This window comes from Xiphophorus couchianus, chromosome 15 (assembly GCF_001444195.1).
Source record: "Xiphophorus couchianus chromosome 15, X_couchianus-1.0, whole genome shotgun sequence".
Taxonomy (NCBI): domain Eukaryota; kingdom Metazoa; phylum Chordata; class Actinopteri; order Cyprinodontiformes; family Poeciliidae; genus Xiphophorus; species Xiphophorus couchianus.
The window spans coordinates 8,633,121-8,655,782 of NC_040242.1; the positions used below are offsets into that span (position 1 = coordinate 8,633,121).

The 22,662-nt window shown below is 38.8% G+C and overlaps 1 protein-coding gene across 2 annotated transcripts in view; it reads left to right on the forward strand.

The window, feature by feature from the left end:
* The first annotated feature begins 12,035 nt into the window (after positions 1-12,035).
* LOC114158684 (glutamate receptor ionotropic, kainate 2-like) overlaps positions 12,036-22,662 on the forward strand; it is an 83,980-nt gene continuing 73,353 nt past the window's right edge. For both annotated transcript variants that reach the window (XM_028040416.1, XM_028040417.1), the window contains exon 1: positions 12,036-12,611. In XM_028040416.1, the coding sequence (XP_027896217.1) occupies positions 12,488-12,611 (124 nt within the window). In that variant the 5' untranslated portion in view covers positions 12,036-12,487. The remainder of the gene's footprint in view (positions 12,612-22,662) is intronic.

Sequence of the window (22,662 nt, forward strand, 5' to 3'; positions counted from 1 at the left end):
GCTTCCGTCCACCATGTTTTCATCACTCCGTCAAGCTGGATCAAGACTGAAAGGTTCCCAATGAGTTGGGTACAGAATAGGAGAATATCCGCAGAGGGAAACCTGCGTGCAAGGTGTCCTTGAGTGGAAGTAGAGCACAGCACAGGGATAAATTGTTAAGTTCATTTTAATGTGCAGAGACATGATTAATGGAGGAGTGGAGTGAAGGGGAGAAAAAGGAAGAGAAAAGAGGAATGACCTCAGCCAGCTCAAGATCGTCCTCTTTAAATTTTTTTCCCTACTCATACCACTGAGGGCATGCATGAGATCAGGTCTCTTCTTTAAGATTCCACACCCTGGCTCTACGAGCTGATCCACCTCCTGTTTTTTTTTCCGTTAGTCTGTTTTTGTTCTTTCTCTTTTTTTGTCGAGGCTTATATGGCAGCATATTTCTGCAGAGTGGATCTGGTGCAGGGTTTAATGTAAATACAGAGGACTTCCATAACAAGTATTTGTCTATTTAAAGCACTTAAAGGATTTGTGTGAGAAAGAGGAAAAACACACTCAAAATGTGAATAAACTGATTTTCTTAGACAGACAGGTCGGGGATAAGGTTGTAGAGAAACTTAAAGCAGAAATAGCCCTAGTTTTGAACATTTGAAAGATCAGTGTTCATCTCTAAAGTTGAGAAGAGTACAGGGCAACTGCAAGGATCGAGACAAAGGACAATACTTCAGAGGCTGCAAAACAACTGAAATTTGGTTGAAGTTTCATCTTCCATCAGGACCCGTCCTCATAAATACAAATTCACAGCAAACTTTTCATATTTGGAATATCAAATTGAAAACCCCTTCTACCATTTTCTTCCATTTATATAATTTTGCATGGCTCCATATGTTTTAATCCATAGCTATTTGCAACCACATAACTACTGCACTATTTAAACATTCCTTTTTATCAGTCCAACACATTTTGGTGCACCTCTTGGCAGCTGGTAAAAAACCCTCTCTGCTGCAGCAGCCAGTACATGTTCCTTGAGCTATTTTTAATAAATCCCTAACCTGGTACTTTTGATCATTCTTAAATCCATGCGTCAAACATGCTTTTAATCGAAAGACACAAATTTAGCGTTTTTATGATGTTGTAAATTTGATTCACGGTGGATTATGTGCAAAACGAATGCTTTTCCTTCCATCATTGAGCAGTGGAAAACCAACTTTAAATCCCTCTTACCAGAGCGATAAGAGCCTAAAAAGCTATTAGAGCATGACTCCTGAGAGATGAACAAGACAAAAGATGTGATGCCTTTACGTTTATGGAAGGTGGGAACACTACCAGGCTATTTTCACTCCAACGCATCATATTAGTTGTGCCAGCTTCTGCCTTTCAGCTGCTCCTGTTCTCTACATCTTGGGCACATTTTGTTTCTTGTCACACTAGCTGATCCCTCGATTAAAAACACTGAATGCCGAGAGGGTGTTATCCTTGTTCTGAGTTTTTGATCCTCAAGGTCTGGGCTGGGTGCTGGGGCCAGTCGTCCCTTGCTGAAACAGTTGATCCCTGGATCTTTGTGGAAATGATTGCACAACTGGAATGGGTTCTTAAACATGCCAAGTAGGCTTACCTTGCCTAAAACCTCGTGGAGAAAAACAATTTCAGATCCAGATATCAAATGACTGGAAGGCACTGTTCAACCAGTGTTCCCTACTGACTATTAGAAACACAGCAGTCTCAGTTGAATTTGGCACAGTTTATAAATGTTGCCTCAGTTAACAACAAATGGCAAATTTAAATCTATAAACTCCAAGTTAGCCAAGATTCAGCTCAAATATATTCAAGAAATTCAATGCAATACAAACAATAGCTTTGCTAGGAATAAATAGAAACCAAATCAATCAAAATGATATATAGCCAGCAGGACAGACAGACAAGATGTACACAGCATATAGTGGCAATCTGTATAAAGTGTACTTTTCAAGCAAGGCCACCACTGGAATGGCAGCAATCTCACATCATGAGCAAGCAAGTGGAGACAGTGGAGAGTAACCACTCAATTTTAACAAGAAGAAACCTCCAGCAAGGCAGGTTCAATATGGGAAACTTTCTGCTAACTAATTGGGTTGTATTTTCTTTAAAAAAAACAAACATAACAAATGAGTTAATAATAAGCCTCAGGAGATTTTATCAATAAAGCTGTAGACAAATGTATTTGTTCTCCATTCACATTGTCTGTCTCAATCACTCCAATTACACTGACTTAAGAAAAAAGTTTATTTGAGGCATTCTTGCAACAAAATGCAAAGCCAAGCGAGTTTCTCTGTTATTCTCCAGTTTGTTTCTCTGCAGGAAAGCCTTTGGCACTCACCAGTCCAATGGGGAAAGTCACTTTTTGCAAGCATTGCCAAGATTTCGACTTGAAGGCCAAACCATGAAGGCAGACAGATGCATCTGTCCACAGTCTCTCTGTTCTTCTCTTGGAAATCTTTCTCTCTTCCCCTCTCTCGCCCTCTCTCTCTCTCTGTCTGTCTCTCTCTCTCATATACACACGTACACATGCAAACACAAACACGCACTGGGGGTTGCTTCCTCATCGTTCACACAGAGAAATGCCCTGTAAGGACATCCTTATCCAGCAAACCAGACTCAGCTGGATGCTCTGCAATAACAACTCCAGCCGTCCACCATCCAATCAACTGGGCTTACTGCTGTGTGGGTGTGTGTGGGTGTGTAGGCGTGTGCTTGTGTGGGTGTGTGTGCATGATGTCTTTTTCTAAGACCTGTAGCCACAAGGCGCATGGAGTATTTATTTCCCCAACAAAAACAGAGACATGAACAAGTCATACAAAATGAATATTGAAAAGGAAAATACAATTTATTAAAGCTTATTTGTGGTCCGTCGGGTTGCGGGTTCTGATAGGAGAATCCCAGCATCTCATTCAAAAAGAAATTCTTCTGTTGAATTTGGAATGCATATGCTGAGAGCTATAAATAGAACGAAAACTAATGTGAAAATATTCTGCGTAGTGACGATTGACTGTGGCGGATTATGTTGCTGGAAAAGTTGAAAACGTTTCATTGGATGTTTGACTTTACTGTCTGGCAAAATGGGTCAGTTTTTCAGTCCATTAAAAGTTTTAATTATTGTGAACTCAATTTGAAACTTAAACTACTTTTTCATGCACTCATTTTTAATTTAATAATTTTTGTAATTCACTTGAATTAATCATGTTCTCATTTGCAAAACATTTAAAGTGCTGTACAAAGCACTTTAAATGCTTTATACATTTGAAGTGCTTAAATGTATAAAGCACTTTATGCATTATGTATACATACATATACTTTATGTCTAAGCTATAAAGTTAGAGACTATAAAGTTTTGTCTCTATAAAGACAAAACTTCAGAATCTATTTCAAAACTTCAGAATCTATTTCACATTCATAACGTTTTGTCTCTATATCTTTATAGATATAGAGTTTTGTCTCTATATCTTTATAGAGACAAAACTTTATGAATGTGAAATAGATTCTGAAATCTATATATAATTGGTAATTATGTTACCTGACAATATAAGTATTGGTTTTGATTTTTCAACATTGAATGTCAGTCCTACTTATTCTTGTATTAGTTAGGGCAAAAATTCCTAGCTAGACTGGATAATATATACATTTAAAGAGTAAATGTTTGGAAAATGTTTGCGGCTGCATGACAGTGTGGACAATTCAGCTCTGGGCCAAATATAGGTGAGCAGTTAATCAAAACCTGTAAATGGATCTGAGTCAGGGTCTTTTTGTCTCCCTCCCCCCCAACTGCCTGCTCCAGTGTGAGTTAGCGTTATGCTAAGTAGCATGTGTTTCTTTTAGACTTTCATCACATTGGTTGAAACCAATAATAAAAGTATATGAATAGTCCATAAATCCCAGTATGTTGATGAGGTATGAGATTCCCCCAACACCCAAAACAGTTCAGATTTACTCTGTAAACTAGCTGAATTCAAACGCAAAAGTTTACCATTTTAAAGCATTCAAAATTGTTATTTAAACGCATGGCATGGCTTCTTCATGGCTTCTTCATGGCTTCAACTGGTATATTTTATAAAAAACAAACCAAAAAAAATCACTATTTTCTTAGAATTTCTTTTTTTCTTTTTTCCTCCATTTATACTCTGGTGACCTATTTCCAGTTTTCCTATGATACATCACATGTTTATTATTCCTAAAATCACAGTAAATGTTGAGACAAATGTCTCTAAAAATAAAAAAAATCAAAATAAGCATAATATAAATGTTTGATTTCTCTTTGCAAGTGTCCCACTATTTCTACACAGTCTGTAATGTATTTGTGATAGCCTGTCAGTAGGCTTACAAACAGATTCAATTTTATCATATTCCTCACTTTTATGATATATGAGTGTTCCTGTAGTAGTTTGAAGTTACAACTGAAACTTAAGAGTGCGGCACCCGAAGTAAGTCTGCCTAACTGCAGTTGCTAGAAGCAGGGATTTGTGGGCATTCGTCAGCACTAAGTGGAAGTGACAGTATGGAGAGAGGTCCTAATTACTGTCTCACTTGACTAATTGTCGTCTCTGAAGAATGTATTCCCACTGAGGTCCCTGGGATTTTTTGAGAGCTCTGCTCAAGATATATAGACCTTCACCACACTGTGTTCAAAGGCATTTCCACAAATGGTAAATGTAAATACACCAAGCTCAGAACTGCGAGAGTGAGGCACAAACACTGCACTGCATTTGCTCTGAGACATGCAGGGATAGCACAGCAAGAAAAAGGAACAGGGTTATACATTTTGTATGTGTGAAGAAAGTACATGCATTTCTGTTGGGTCTTGCCAATGTGTTAAAACATCCTTAGCCACAGTCATCTTGACAAGATGTAATGAATCCATCTGTGGCCTTCTCATGCCAAGGATGTTAAAATAACCTGTAGCATTCCAAATAATGCAGCAGATATGAGCCTTTAGTGCAGGCGCAACACAACTGAATGAATCTCTTCTTTTTCAGGGTCTTACCATTCAAAGTGCATCAGCTTTTCGTTTCCATGGTTTCCTTCTCTGTGCCAGTGCTATCTATCCACCAGTCTGCCTGTGTAAGAGAGCGAGGGAGGGAGTGTAGTGCAGACAGAAGGAGAGAGAACGCTTTTTGCAGTGGTTATCTCTCCTTTGCATAAAGTCCCCTTTGCATTAACTGCTCTGTGAATGGAGTTGGAATAAACGCAGCAGCCAGTTCACACAGATGTCTCTGTGGGTTACAAGTGAGTGTATGAACTCCTCTAATTTGTGCTCTCCTTCAAAAATGACAGTGTGATGGTGGATGCAAATAAAAGATCATCCTTCAAACAGCACAGGGGTATTTTCCTATTAGCAACAACAAACTAGAGGAGCGGGTTTCAGTTCAGTATTACAATGTGGCAGTCTGCCATTCCCATATCTCCCTGTTGTCTAGCCAGGTTACACAGAGTTGTTACATATTTATTGGTTTTGGTAGAAAGAAAAAGTTTGGAGTTCATGACTGGTAATAAAGATCTTCTTGTCATGTCCGATGGCATCTTTCTGACCCACATCCAAAATCACTCAGCAGCAAGGTGGAAGTACAAGGATTTACTTACAATATGTAAAGAGAAGTTAATGACTGAAGGCATTCCTTTCTGGAACAGGTTCAGGATTTGTCTGGTGGAAGAGAGACAGGTTAACAGCATGTTTAGAGATGCTTTTGACAGTGGATTGTTTCTTTGAGGGGAAACAAGCTTACAGTTCCTTAGAATTGCAGGTGGAAGGAGCGGTGAGAGGGATCTGGGTGAAGGAGATTGATGTACTTGAGATGAGTCTTTGAGGTTCAAGAACTGACCAGAGGGGAGCAAGCAGGCAGATGGGAGCTGCAGAAAACAATGTGGATCAGGTTTGTTCCAAACAGGTTTTTGCTTGATAGCATGCAGGTGGCTGAACATGATCTGAGATGAGAGAGCAAAGATATGTATGGCTGGAGATGAATCTTAACTTGATCTTCACAAAAACACAATCATCCAGATAGTGGTTGTGTTGCACATCAGTGGCCGCACTACAATCAGGGCTGCTCACCAGCAGAGATCTAACTATAAGAAAGATAAACACACACCCTCAAATCCTGACATTACCCCCTCACCAAGGGCTGCCACCTGGTGGCCCAGACAAGCATGACAAGCAAGAAACCTCAAAGTCACGGAGTCAAGGAAACCTAGAACAGCTCCTTAGGACCATAACCCTCTTATTCGAATCAGTACAGGATGTCCCTCCTGTGGCACTGGACATCCATTATCCATTTGATTGAGAAAGCAGGGAACCCACCAAGGTCTCGAGCAGGTGGAGGGGGTCTGAAAGGAGGGCACAAAGGACTTTATACCACAGGTTTGATCAAAGACACATGAAATACAGGGTGGATCAATAGACTCACAGGAGGCTTGAGGCAAATAGAGGTGGGGCTCAGGACAGAGGTTATCTCAAAGGGACCAATGAATCTGGGGGAAAGTTTCTCATTAAAATATTTGAGAGTCATGACTCTGGTGGAAAGTCATATCTTTTGTCCAGGAGGGAATTGAGGTGCTGGAAGTCTCTTCTGGTTGCCCAGGTAGAGGTTTTGAGTCGCAGAGTGGTTGAGAGCAGTGATGATCTGCTTCCAGATGCATCTGCATTGGCAAATTGGCAAGTGATGTTGGACAGAGGTAACAGAAAGTGTCCATTCATTAGAGGAAAAATGTGGTGACTGATAACCTCGAGGAAATTCTAAAGGAGACCACCCTGTGCCAGATGAAACATGACTGTTATGGGTGTATTCTATCCAGAATAACTTTGTGCTCTTGGAATCTATAAGACATTATAAAATTTAAACAGGAGAAGAAAAGTGACCATGGTGATTGGCTTTGGTTGAGACAATTAGCCTCTTGCTGGTAGGCCAGATTCTTGTGATCTGTCCAAACAATGACAGGATATTTGGCTCACTTTAGCCAGTGTCACCACAACCCTAAACCTAGTTTGATGGCTGGAAGTTCCCCATCTCCTATATAATAACTTCTTTATGCTTTTGTGATCCAAATCTCTGTCAATTCTTAAATATTTGTTAGATCAAAACCACATATGGTTTGAAGCGCCACTCCTACCTGATGGCATTTCAGAACCCAGCATATTATGTTGGAAAAATTAGCTTTTTCTTGTGATCACAAGATTATTAAATTGCATAATGCACAGATGAATCATTCAGCTAATGCAGTGGCATGACTTAATTCAATTTAAATAAATTTAGTGTATTTATATAACTCATGTTTACAATGGATATCATTAAATACCATCAAATATCAAAGGCATTTCAATGGCAGAAATTCATTTTTTAAGCAGAATTAACCTAATCGTGTACAAAGATTCACAGTCAACTACATACATACTAATTAAATCCAAGTTATAACACAATGCAGTGATATGTATTAGTACTATATGCCATTACTAATGCTAGTGCTTTTTCTATATTAAAAACTGCAGAGTTTTCACTTTACAACAATTCTCCATATTAAGAAGTCATGTGGTGACATTTTAAAGGAACTACTCCTGTTTAACAGGAAAAGACCTCCAGCAGAACTCAGCTTAGTATGAGTACCCATCTACTGAAAAGGACTCAATATGTGAGAGGACAAAACAGAAAGACCAAAAACACAGACGCACAGGTCCAATAGTACTTTCTGTGTCAAAGAAAAAGACAGAGTTAATGGGAACATTAGCTCTTTCAATGCCTTCTTGGAGAATCACACAGCCAAACAAATGAGCTGGACAGTAGCATAAACTATGGGATGAGAAAAAAGTATTTGTAGTTAGTGGGAGAAGCAGGCACTTGAAGGCATTTAGCCAGGAGAGAGACAGAGTTATTCACAGAAAGAAACTACAAGGTGTATTCTCGGTAGAAAATTAAGATATTGACAGCAATATCTCAGCCGACAGGTCCATCTATGTCTAAAGACCAAAACACTGGGCTGGGTGTACCTTCTGTGGAGAGGAAAAATAAGAAAGAACATAAAGTAAGTCACAATAATATTTGAAGATGATGCATAATTAGAAATTATTATTATTATTAGGATAAAAAGCAGAGTGAGACAAAGTAGATATTATGTTCAATAGCATTTCTAAAACATCATAGCTACAGAGAAGGATCAAATGTATCCAATCCATTTTAACAAAAGGTTGCTCAAAATGCAAAATGTCTTTTGTCTTCAAAGTAGACCTCACAATGATCTATAACAGCAAGTGAAGACAGAAGATGTCTGACTGCTGCTAAATGACTAAAAAGGACTGTATATTTAAACCTCTTGTGTTGAGATGACATGAATTAACTTTTATCACTACAAAACTTCCTTTTAGCAGCATAAGGACATAAACATGTTGTTATTTTGAAATATAGCCAGGAATGTAGATTTTTAAGTATTGCTTTTCTTGGCTTCTGTAGATGTGTTTTCTCTGAGCTCAATAAGGATTCCTTTCATGCTGTCTAAGCTCTGCTGACTTATATGAAAACCCAGAATTTCTCCATAATTATGCTAATGGTCCAGATGGTAGCATGATGAGTGCCATTCTCTTTGATATTCACACACTTCAGAGTGCTGGTGTGCAGACCCACGCACCCCGACACAGGTTCAAAGTCAATGTTCACACCACCTACTTGATTCCATGTAATTACTTCGTTTTTCCTTTAGCTCATACAAGCGCCCTCTCCACTGTTAAATGCATTTGCTGGTATTTGTTAGGGGGATTTGACAGATCATGTGAAGTACAGCGCACTAGCACTTCAGCAAAAAAAAAAAAAAAAAAAAAGCAGTGATGACGAGTTTATTCAAACAGTTGCGTTATAATTTCTAATTCTGCAGGAAAATAAATATAAACAAGTGGCCAAAATAACCACTGCATGAGCCGACTTCGGTAACATCTTAGTGGATATTTTAAATCAGTGGAGATTAGCTCTCCAAACATAATTTAAATACCACCTATAAATACTGATAGGCTTTATTTAGAGTGTTTCTTCACTCATAGGCAAGTCATTCACACTTAAACCTCACAATGAATGTGTTCATCCACACTTGGACTGCAGTGGCACCGATCAAAGAGCTTCTTTCACTTCCCCACAGGGATTAAAAAGCCATCCATCCTCTCAGGGCGGAGGTGTGCTGCTGTACCTTTGCTTCCAGCTGATGCACTGGCCTATGAAGAGCTGGTCACGGGGGCGGGAACTGAGAAGGTGCATCCAGGTAGTCTACACAAGAGCGACAGATATGCATCTTCTCACTGCAAAGACATGTAATGCAGTATAGCCTTTTTTAAAAAAGCGTTAATCAGATAAAAGGTATTATAGACTCTAAAGATATTCGCAAAAATGGCCAGCATCTGCAATCTTTTTCCATGCTAGAAATACCTATTCATATAGGAAGAATTCCTCACTCTCAAAAACTGAAGTTTGCTGCCTCAGAGGCTTTTAAGTTTAAGTAGAGATATTTGCATATATTAAAGATTCAATCCTTCCGGCATCTTCTGCCGACATGACAGATTTGTGGTTCTGCCAATTTTAACTGGTTCCATTCCACTCCTCCCACACTGCTGGGTAGAAGGATTGCTTATTGAAATTCCTTAAAGGAGATTTTGACAGGGAATTTGTGAATGGCAACAAACATGAAGTAGGCCTACACAGCTGAGTGACTGACATTTATAGTCTGGAGTGCTGTTTTTCAGCAAAACATCTCCTGTATAGGCTGCTTTATCTTCCCCAGATGTGAACACAACCTAAGTCATTATAGGTTATTGTTTGGCTGCTTTGGCATCTAGAATTGCGATGACTCTTTTAATAGAGCTCAATGATGAATAAACAATCAGGAACACAGATATAGAGCCTTGCAAACATATACCCTTTAAGCTTTTTTTTTTTTTTTTACATTTTGTCATGTAAGGAACAACAAACTTCTGTGAATATTAAGGAGATGCTATATGAATGAACCAATGCTATGTAGCACAAATCTTCAAGTGGAATGAAAAGAAAGAATGATTTCTAACTTTTTTTTTTTTACAAATAAAAGTCTGTATCACATGCAGTTGGTTTCAGCCCCTAAAATCTGATTCAACACATTAAGTTACTGTGCACTATATTAGAGTACAGTTAGTCTGTGTGTAATTTAGTCTCAGTATAAATACAGCTGTTCTTTGAAGGCCTCAAGGTCTGTAGTGTCATGAAGATCAAGTACAGATTGCACAGGTCAGGGATAGTTATAGAGAGGTGTAAAGCTTGGCTAGACAATGTCCCAACAATATCCCAAACTTTGAACATCTGGGGGAGTTCAGGTCAATCCGGTATTTAAAGGTCAAGAGAGCATGGCATAGTTGCAAACTTGTGACTGTTCATCTGAACTGATGTGTAAGGCAAGGACAGAGTTAATCAAGGCCATTGATTAGAGAAGCAGCCCAGAGGCCCACTTTAACTATGAATGAGCAGTACAGATCCACAGCTCAGATTGGAGCTTGTTGACACAAATCTGGTCTTTACAGAACGGTTGAACAAGATATTACAAGTCGATTTGAATTTAGCCACAAAAAAAGACATTATTATTTTTTTTTTCCCATTTTTTTTCTCCAAAGAGTTTTTGCGACGCTAGTGGCTCGTATTTTTTGTACGGTAGGCAGACAGGAAGGAGGGTGAGGAAGACATGCGGTAAGGGTTGTCGGGACTGGGAGTCGAACCCGCGACCTCCGCGTCGAAGACTAAGGCCTCCAAACGTGGGGTGTGCTAACCCCCTGCGCCACCACAAAAAAACCAAACTTTTTGGTCTACATAGAAAAAAATCCCTGGTTAGAAAACCAGATGTATCACCTTGAAAACAACATCTTCAGCAAGAATAACGGGGTACACAAAAACCATTCAGTTAATCTCACTGACCTTGAGTTATTTAACAAAGAGTATTCAATAACATTTTGGACTCCAGATGTATAAAGTTGGGAGAAACATACTATAAAAACCGTCAAGTTGTCGTGTTCTGTGTTTTCTGTGTGTTAATTTTGAGTTTTCTGTGTCCTTGAGTCTCTTCCTTGTCCTGTCCTCCCCTTGATTGTTCCCAGGTGTGTCTCCTTGTGTGATTACCCGCTGTGTATTTAAATCCACCTGTGTTCCTTGTTCCTCGTCGGGTCCTTGTCAATGTTTTGTCAATTCGTCCATGTGCGTGCTGCCAGTTGTTTGGACTGTGCTTTCCTTCATTAAATTTCATTATTCATCTCACTTGGGTCCACTGCGTCTGCCTCACCACCCCTCACCGCACCACTTCATGACACAAGTATGCTCACTTAAAAACACTAGACAGTGCTAAATACATGTGCACACCACACATTTAAGATTTAAACTTGTAAGCAGATAAAAAAAAATGTATGCATGTATCATTTCTTACCCAATGGATGCTGGAGATAAAGGTTGAAGATGTTTCAGATAATGGGGTTTAGACAATGGATTAATCCTTTCTTCTACTTCAATAAAGCCCACTTAATTTTTGGACAAAAACAAATCTAAATAAAATGTGTAACTTGTGGTTTTAACAAGACCAAATGTCAAAATGCTTTTTCTGGTTATAAAAACTTTTGCAAAGCACAATTTGGAATATTAATTACATAACAATGGTAACTTCTCAAATTGGCGATGAGCATATGTTTTATCACCCCACTGAATTTCCGTGGAGGACTTTCTTCTGGGGGAAAAAAACCCCTCAGATGATAGTTTTGGAATCAGAAGAAGCTTTTCTGTCAAAGGGCCATGTGCGTACTTTGCATATTCGCCCATCTCACCAACAGTTCTTCAAGTGCTTGGCGCCAAGTTGTAGGGAGGCAGAGAAAAGGCTATAAAGGTGGAATTAATTAGGTTTTCCACTCAATCCCCTCTCTTCATTGATACTTCATCCCTCTCTCTTTTCCCTCTTTTGCATTTTTCCTCTGTGGATAGTCCTTCTCACTCTCTCTCTCCTGCCCTCTCGCTCACTCACGCTTTCCGTCTTTGTGGTGCGCGTTCACAGCACCAATCTTGGCTCGACGTCAGAGGCTGTGCAGCAGTGCAGTATAATGGGAGAGCAAGCAACACAGAGAGCCTCATAGGGGGGCTGCATATCGCTGCTGTATCCTCTGCTTGGCGCTCTCCGGTAGCCTCACCTAAAGCCCGTGCCCGGGCTCCCTCTCCTCCACGCCGGATCCGTACCCTTCGACATGGATGTCCCATCATCCCTCGACCCCGAGGATTGCCGTTTCTTAGCGCAGTGAAGAGGGAGACGGACAACAGGAGGACAAAATTATGCCGGGATCGCGAATGGATTTGGGGAAAGCGCGAGTGACCATGCCGTGATCTTGCACATCCAGGGCCGCCGATACCCCTGCCTTTGCCCAACAGCCGTAGAAGAATCACGGGGGAATCAAGCCCGCCGCGCACCGGGGAGGAATTATCCACTGTGCATTTGCTTTGAAAACATCATGAAGATTACCTCCCATCATCTGATGATAACCGGTCTCGCTATCAGGTTCAACCTCAGGCTGATCCCGCTTCTGCTGCTGTTTCTTGGATACACTCGCGGGATGCCGCACGTTCTAAGATTTGGTGAGAAAACGTACAATCTGTTACAAAGTCTACTGGCCACACTGATCATATGTATGTGCGCTTGTCTGGTGCTCGTATTCTGAGTGGAAATTTGAGGATGTACTTTGTAAAATGTAATGTTTTAGTCATATGCTTTGCAACTTCAGTTTACCATATAATATTTAGAGCTTAGAGTTTTATCACGACCTGAACTCTGTGGAAGAAATGCTTGGGTTTTGCATCAAACTTGAAGACACACTAACTCTTAAAGACCGTACTGTAATACTGGGTTAGCATGCAACAGTTCCTGTGTCATGATCTGTGTCTTTCTGTGTTTATTTAGAGTTTTCTGTCCCCTTAAGTCTCTTCGTTGTCCTGTCCTCCCCTTGATTGTTCCCAGGTGTGTCTCGTTTCTATGATTACCCCCAGTGTATTTAGTGTCACCTGTGTGTCTGTTCTTTGTCGGGTCCTTGTCGTTACTTGCCGCCCTTGGCGTTTGTCGTGCCGTTCCTGTGTGCCCTGTCTACCTTTCGTCCCTCGTTAACCGGTTGCTACCGGCGTCGAGCCCTGGCTTTAGCTCGGCCGTGCTGCCCGGCTTTGGGACTGTTTTTGGACTGTGTGTTGCCTTATTAAATTCCTTATTCATCATACCTGGGTCTACAGCGTCTGCCTCACCACCATCCACACCACTTTCATGACATCCTGGCTATTGACTGCAAATGAAACTCAAGCAACACCGCTTTGGGGCTTATATTTTCTAACAGATATCCAGCCGGGCATCCCCGCATCTTCTTGGCCCTTTAAACCCCTCACTCCACAGCATGCCCGCTGCATTGAAGGTTTCAGATGTAAACATCATCCCCGGGGCTCTGAGAAGATACAATCTATCTGCGTCCTGTGGTGCTTTTCAGGTTTAATTCCACTAAAACGCCTCTCATATAAGATGTTCCCGGGGTTTTTGCATGTACTCAAACAGTAATTTAAACCGACTTAGAGAATTTGCCTTCAGTTCACTTTAACTTTATAGAAACTGACAAGCAAGTATTTAATGTTGGTTGCAGTCGCCACTTTTGTATTTATCGGCTCGTAACTTCAACATAACGCATGTGCGCGTAAAGCAGCCAAAATCAGACCTCTCCAGACTTCTCCTGGTGCCTAATTAGATCCTCATCTCTCAGGATGGAGATGGAGAGGGCTTCTTGCCTCTCCATCCAGTCTCCGTATTTACGGAAAACACATCGAAGTTGCACAGAAAGCGGATGTCATCAAGTGTTGACAACAGACTCCCTAATATTCTTATCCACACCCCCCGTGGGGGGTCCTGCTTAAGAGTCAGGCGACGTCCACGATTGCCGCCGCTATGGCAACGGAAAGTGCTCTTCTTCCTGCTGCATTCTCTTTCCATTGAGTGGCTTCCAGTCTCACATTTGCCTGACAGACGCCCGGCATCAACTCTGGGATTTATTTAAGATAGTTTTCAAATAGTCCGTCGGCTGGAGATAAAGTGGAAAAAATTAGCCAAATTAAGAATGTTACGCTTAAAAGAGACGTGTAGTTACCATTCAAACCAAAACATACATAGAATTTTGCTAATACAATTGGTGTAATATATTCCACAAATCCTTTTTGTGTATATTTTAATCACTATTTCTGAGTGAATATTTTGTATTTTTAGTACATAGTTAAACTAAGTGGTTAAATTCTACAAACTGTTATTAATTTAATTAAATTATTTTTAAATTAATCTATTCTGTGCTATATATTTTATCAATCAGAAGAAAATCCAAAAATTCCACCCTACACAGCTAATAAACACCAATATTTAAATCTATTTCTAATAAACAGTATTTAAATCTATTTAACATAACTCAACCCAAAATACATTTTTTTCTTCTTAATATGCATTTAAAACCCATAATCTCAGAATGACCAAACACTACAAAAATACATTTGGGGGATATTAATCATAAACCATACAACTAATTTATATGCTCAGCTTACATATTTGTTTTTTAAATGTATTGTGTAAAGGTGATTATATTGACTACCTTGTATTGGTAATAAATTCTATCCAAACATTCAGATCTCAACTTAGCCAAAGTTGTTTGCTTAGTTGATTGTTATTGTCATTTGTCTTGTGTATCAGAAAATAATAAGGCTGACATGTTTATATGGAATCTATCAAAAATCTATACAACTTTAAAAAGTTTGGAAGAAGAAAATTAAGTTGTTTTCCAACTTCAACTGGTTTTCTAACAGTGCTAATACTAAAGTGAACTTTGGTGATAACTTTCTTTAACTTTTTCTTTTCCACTAACCAGTTCTTATGTTTTTGTTCCTTTTTATTATGGTAAGGACAAACTAGATTTAAAAAAAAATATTTAACTAATTTATTAAACGCATTTTTTAAACAATGGTTGGAATTTAACAAATGTATTTAGTTGCTTACTTGATTTCTACTTAGATACACTGATTAAAATCTATTGGCAAAAAAAACCAACCAATATGTAAGGCATGTATTTGTTCAATTCTAACAGTTTCATCAGTGCACAACTGATTAACAATGACACAGTTTTCCGGGTGTAGTCATTAATGCATGTTATATGGAAAGGGTTGTTTCTGTCACAAAGCTATGTGAGTTGTGTCCATGTTTTCTAAAAGAAAAAAACAAGAAATAATTTTTCATGACTAAAATATTACTGAAATGACTAATACAGATTTAATGCGTATTCTAACAGGACAGAATGGAAGCATTTTCTCTGACAACCACAGCTAAGACCTAAACATTTTTAGCTATGGTAACCTCAGGACTAAGGAACCCAGATTGTTAGCAAGTTTGACATTAGCACTGTTACTACATTAGCTAGCAAAACTCAATGCTAACTTAAATTTTTGCTCCAACTCAGAAAGTTTCTTAAACACGTTTGTCATGTAAGCTCTGTTGAGTCAGTATTCATTGATTATGACAAACAATAAACCCATATCAGGATTATTATTATTATTATTGTTATTATTCTCTGAGACACCAGAAAACAAACAGGGATTGAGCAAACCAGCAATTTCAGTACAAAATAAAATTTTAAGGTACATTTAAGGTAGTTACCATAACAATGTAGTGTGGTTAGATTGGAGGCATTATTTATGATTCAATTTACAAAACATGTTTTAAATACGCTTGATTAAGTAATTTGACTTGCTTGACTTTAAAACCGCCCAGAAAGGCTTTTATGGTGTATGTATGGTTTATCAAAGACTTCTTGAAGCCAAACTCAATTTAAATTCACAGTATTTTTATCTGTACCTGCTGTGCTGAACTTGTCGCCTCTGCTAAGCTTAAAAAAAAAAAAAAAATCTGCAGGGCATCTGGCATCAGTTGTGACATAGACATGACCAAGCGAGATAAGATATTATTCATGCCACTGCGATCTTTTGCTCTAAGGTAAAAGCTCATGCTTGATTCCTTTCCCCCTCAACTAGTTGCATTTAACACGGCTGGAATTGAGCTAAACCCTTAGCTTGTCTCTGTCTATGGTTCTGAAAGGAATAAAAAAAAACAAAAAAACAACTAAAGCTTCTGTTCAGAACCAGGGACAGAGACACATATGTTCGGCACAACTGCTTGTTGCTGAACAGTGCGTTCCGTCACGTTTTGTTACTTTTTTATATATAAAAAAAAAACCAACATGACGTCCGTGCTTACTGCTTCATTATCTAATGCTAGGAGGAGAATGGCATTATTTGCATATGTGTGTATGAAGAATTCTATTGAAAAACCTAAAATGTACATGTCAGAATGAGAAGAAATGCAACAAAGAAAACCCTCAGGTGAAGCAGGAGTCATTTCCAGAGCCTTTTCTTGTACTGCAAGATGTGCTTACTCAGCAGGATAATCCCAGCTGCTCCTGCAGGAGGCCGGCTGAACGAGGAGGTCAGCTCCCCCGAGTCTGCTTGTTTCCTTCCTTGCCCCCTTGCTACATTCTGTCCAGACAGGCAGCTCGCATTGTGGAACTGCTGTTCTCTTGTCAGACTGAAACCTTTACACACTGTAGCACCACAGCCCAGTCAGGTTTTTGTATTCACAGCATCGGGCTCACCAGGGTAGAGTGACAAGTGTCAGAGGAAAATAAAAAAGAAATGAAAGAAAAAAAAGAGAAATGTTTTTTTTTTGGGCCACCAGCTGCAGGCGAGGTAGCAGAGTTTATTCCCACACCGAATTAGATTTTTGTGTTTAATGTTTGTCATTTAAAACGTGGAAGATGCTCAGTGTGTAAAGAGTTTACAGAAGATTTAACCAAACACCTGGTAAGAGTAGATTTTTTCTTTGACAGACTCACACCCACCAAGTAACACTTTGCAGAGCTGCTAAGGGTCTTCTGGATCCAGAAGAAAATATCACTTTCAACCTGAGCAGTCACCACAATCAGAAATGCCGCTTTTTACTCACACAGGCAGCTGAACAAAAATGTGCACTGGATTAATCTGCAAGCTAAGCTGCAGCTTTGTTGCTCTTTAAACACTCTTCCTGGCAGAATTACTTAAGTTTTTCTATGTGCAGCAATTATCAAACTTCACATATAAAATTAATATGAAAAAATGGTAATTCAGGTTTGAAGTAAAGTTTGCAACAGCCATATTCTTTAAATTATTTTGAAAAAAAAGACCAATTACTTGTGCATAGCCAATTTATATATGGAAAGTCTGTTGAATCTTATACAGTTGCACAGTTTTTGACATACATTTCACGTGCATACCTGCATAGTTTTAACTTTGTAAATTATAGCACAACATAATGTGTCTCTCCATGTTTCTAGTTTACTTTATTATTTCTAATTCTGTACAGCATGTTGAGCTGTGTTCATTATGAAGTGTGGTTTATAAATAAAATTGATGGATTGATTGGCTATTAATTCACTGCCAAAAAAATTTTAAATTGAGGGTCACATAAAATTCTATTCTATTCACACATGTAGCAGCTCAACATATTTGGTGTTAGATACTGCTGAGTTATCCTGATTCTCATTTCTTTTAATTGTAATATGGAGCAAACATCCAAAAATGTAGCAGTTTCTTTATATATATGGCCCTCAGCTTGCCAGTGACTGTGACGCTGAGTGATAGTATTATCGCTGCCATCTGCAAACAGCATTGGCAAAACCAATTTGTCTCTGGGCTGTCAGCTGCTGGTGAAATCATTGTTGACTCATAAATGCTCTTTCTTTCTCCACCCGTTCTGTTTACATTTTCTCAGTATAGACATATGTTGGATATATTTCAGGCAGAAATGCAATCATTATTTTTCATTTTGAAGAAAGGAAAAAAAAATCAATTATTTTCTTTCAGTCAACTGCCAAAAGACAAAAATCCCCTCTAGTGAAAAGAGAAAGTGTTGTTTTTTGTTTTTTTTCTGGCCTCCCTCACAATGTCTCCTCCATGATATGGGATCTCTTATTGCATTTCTAATTATAAAGAGGCTCCATCCTGTGAACTGAGTTGTGGCGAGGTTAAATGCTGAGGGTGAGAAAGAGTGGTGGGAACAAATTCAAGAGGAGCTGATCACTAATTGACTTTATTTGCTTTCGGTTTCTGCCAGTCTGGAGTATCGGCAGGCTGGAGTTCAGTTCGGGATTGTAAGAATTATGGATAACACCCAGCGCCCTGGCCCACTGCCAGCATGTTCACAGCGAACCCATTTAAATACGCACAAAGCTGCTTAAAATATTCATGTGTCACTTGGCCTCGCTGTGGCTTATAGAAATGTGAAACTATCTCTGCTGGCAAATGATTTCCATGGTTTAAAAATACCCACTGTGGGTTTCAAGAACAAAGAGGAGATCTGTCTCACATTAGCATGCAGCACCACACGTGGACTCGAAGCAGAGAACTATCTAGATGGATTTCTAAAACATGTTTACAGTCCCGACTCTTTGAAGGTCTCGCTGTCATGCCTCGGCTACGAAAAACCTCGACGCTGATTAATTCTAGGGTGCAGATTGTTACCGTTTTGAAATGGCAAATATCCGTGAGGTATGAAATTAGTTTTCTTGCTGTGCTAAGAATTAAGCCATTTTCACAGATTTACCAGTGTCATTTTAAAAGATTATTTACATAGGAGGTGGGTTTAGCTGATTGACCTTGTCTGCAGAATAACAGCCATTTGTTTTTGCATATCAAATAGAATACACACGAGACCTGTGCTTCTCCCTTGTAGTTGGCTTCACTCCTGTGTTGGATTTCACTTTTCACAGCCTTTCACTCACTGTCATCATCGCTCATGAATTCCAGTGCTAAGGTTAAGGGTTACATGTGCAATTGTTCTCTGAACTGTCCCTTGAGAAGAGTGCCTTACTGCGTGTTTGTCCCGCTTAAAGCTAACTGAAGGTCAGAGCTGAGAGCACTGGTATGGAAGACTTTTTCTTTTTTTTTGTTGTCGTGTGTGAGCATTTTTTAATGCATGCAGAACTGTCCTTCTCACTGTTCCTCAAAGGGAAATGGTGGCAAAGATTGATGTCATGGAGGGGTGTGAAAAAAACAACAAAAAAAATAAAACAAAGAGTTTGGTTGGGAAGGGGGAGAGGGGCTGTAGAGTGAGTGAAAAGAAAAACAGTGCGTGTTGAGGCCAGCAGATACAGAGTAAAGATAGATTAGTTTGCCTCAGAGCAGTCCACTCTCAGCCCACTCTCAGTTCTGGTCCGTTATTGCCGTTTTCTTATGGCTTTTTGCGAGGAGAGACAGAAAAGGAGAGAGGAGTTTGCTGTGGAAATGTGGTGGGAGGCCAGGAGTCATGCACTGCATCTCTGAATAAATGTCAGCGGAATCGTATTAAGAGAGCTGCAAATTTGCCTGCGACTACAGATACAGATGAGAAGACTTTAACAGAAGAGAAACACGTCGGTAACACTAATGTCCTTGTGGTTGCTTTGAAAAATTAAGCTGGGGATGTGTTTTTATTAGCCTTTATTAGCTGTGTGTCTCGACCAACTGTAAAATGGTGGAAATCAATACAAATCGAAATGCTGCTCAGGGGAACAATGAAAAAAAGTAGGGAAAGAATCAGGCAGCGAAAAACAAATAAGCAATGCAAAGTCCCAGATGCCACCCTCTTTCATGTATCACGGGTTCCCATCTGTGGGAAAGAAAAAAGGTAAACAAACATGAGAAAAGCAAACGTAGATGTGTACTGCAAATGTGTGTAATTGCGCCAGGAATAAATTTCTCCGTGAATGATTGACAATTTATGAAGTAATCTTATTTTCCTGCAGTTTCTAATCAAGATAAAATCTACAGTTATCTGATTTCGTTCACTTTCAGCTGTTCTTAATGTTCTTTTAAATGTTCTAATAAAAATCAAACGGTGTAATGTATATTTGCATTCAGCTCCCTTTTCTCTGATACCGCAGATAAAGAATGCAATTAACTGCTTTCAGAGGTCACTGAATGAATAAACAGAGCCCACCTCAGCATAAATATGGCTGTTTTGCGAATGCCTCGTGTTTTTTTTTTTTTTAGTTACATTAGTGAAAAAAATACTGGACCACAAAAACCAAGGAACAAACAATTTTTGTAAGAAGCTTAAAGCAGTGTTAGCTAAAGCGGTACTCCATTCTTTGAACATCTCAAGAAGCACAGTTACACGCATCGTTCAAAACTGGAGAAGATTTACTGCCTTTTAGAGACATCACATTTTGTCCAAGTGTTGTTCGTCTATTTGGTAGTTAACAGCTACCACGTTCAGCTCTATGTTTAAAAAAAACCCCAAAAACTCACATTAAGTACCTGGACAAATCTATGCAAAATCTCATATGAAAAAAAGCATATCTGAAGTTAAACTGTCCAAAACCCAATGCATTCTGTTGCTCCTAAATATTACAGTTGTGAAATTGTAGAAGACTTTAGTCATATATTTGCTTTCTTGAACAGTGCTTCCAACAAGAGAGCCCAAAACATAAAGAAAAATCAACAGTGAGCAAAGCATATTCATGTGTTAGGATGGACCAGTCAAAGTCCAGAAGAAAATTCAATTAAGAATCTGTGGTCAGACTTCAAAATTGCAAAACACTGCCACGCTCCATTTGATGTGATGGAGAAGGAGCTGTTTTGCAAGGAATGGGAAAATAAAACTGACTCTCTAGATGTGCAAAACTGGTTGAAATATATCACAAAGGATCTGTAATTGCTGTGAAAGGTGGTTCTGCAAACTATTGAGTCCGGGGTAAGAACACAAAGGCTTATCACATTTTTAGATGTTTTTTTTTGTGTGTGAAAGATGAAAAAAAAAATTCTTCTATTTCAATTTTGTTTGCTTTACTTTTTGTTGATCTATCTCATACGGCAATCTAGAAATATATTGAAGTTTGTGGATGGAAAGTGATAAATTAAAAAAAAAAAAAGAAAAACTTTTGCAGTAACTCCGGCTGCGTTAGGCAACTGTGATTAGTTTCTTGAGAAGGTACAATCGTAGCTTACCATCTTTCAGTTCTGAAACTCTACAATAGAGATAGGTGCAAGAGTGCATGCTTACTCTCGATTGAACTCTGTTAGGCTAATGCATTTGACTTCATAACAATTACCTCATGGTGTTATGAATATGCATCAATTATTTATCTCCTCTTTGTGATTCTATATACATCTTTACAAGTTTATATGTATACATCTAAATATAGATATATACATATATACACACACACATACACACACCACACCTGTATACAAATAAATGCTTCCTGTAAACCAAGACATCAACATATTTATTCCAAGTACACAGCCAGAGTAAACAAACCTGAAGCCACATGCACCACAAATGAAATCTCTGACGTCCAAACTGTGCGGGATTCTGAAGTCAATCGATTACAGAAAGCCCTCTGGCTCTCTTTGCTATGATGTTAGACCCTGATCAGGTTGGGTTATCACTTTCCAGCTGAATAAAGGTCTTTGAAGAGGAGTGGCGCAACAGTCTAAGGATAGAGGACAGAATTCAGGCTTCGATTGATAGAAAAAGCCCGTTGGAGGTGAGAACATTTCTCTGTGTGAACCAAGGACACAGAGAGAAACGTGCTCTGTGGGTGCACATATTCAGGCTGGATTTACTTAAAATCATGTTCTTTGAATCAGCGTGGCGCTCCTTTGTCTACAACACACCAGGGCTATGCAGAATGTCTCCCCCGTTCAAAGTTTTTTTTTGTATTTTCATTTGTTTCTCTTTGAGAAATTATGTTTTGCTCTCCAGTGTTTTTGACTCAAAGTAATTAGTGGATTGAGATGGAAGAATAGAAATATGAAAAGAAAAGAAAAAATGTTTTTAAACACTTAATGCAACCTTTAGAGACGATTCCAATTATATCTATGTGAAAAGCTTAACAGTTTGATAAAGCTTTGACGTTATTTATTTGGCTCCATATTTTTATTTGAACTTAGTATTTTTCTAAAATGACAAGACTGCTGTGCATTAAATGTTTTTATAAATAGATTTTGCATGCAGAAATGTACTGTGTAGTCATAAATCACCTGAGAAAACCTTCCACACATTTACCCATCTCCTATCATGAAGAAATGTTATCATGAAGAAATGTTGCAGTTACAAGTAAAACATGCATTTAACATTTGTAAATGGTACTATGTACCAACATATTAAGCGCCTACAAGAATACCACCTACGTGTGAAATATATCCATATATATTTCCATGTCTTACATGCAGAAATGTATGGTAACATTTCAGCCACAGGGCAAAACCTTCCCATGTTTAAATTATTTTGTGTTGGAGTTTTCCATGTGATAAGTATACCACGTAGTAAAGTATGAAACACATGGTAAAAAACCATTCACATGTGAAATATTTCCCCACATTCCACATGCTTAAGCTGTGTAGTAACATGTGAAACATATACTTTACGTGGGAAATGTTCCACTTATAACAAACACGTATTTCTCCTCCTACACATGTTGCTATGCTTATTCCCAACTGTGATTTTGCTGTCATTGCTTGTGGGGCTTGTTTGTCATAAATTTAAAAAAATGAATTTTTGTTGCTATTTTCTTTTTTTACATAAACAGCATTACTGCAGAGTAAAAATAAA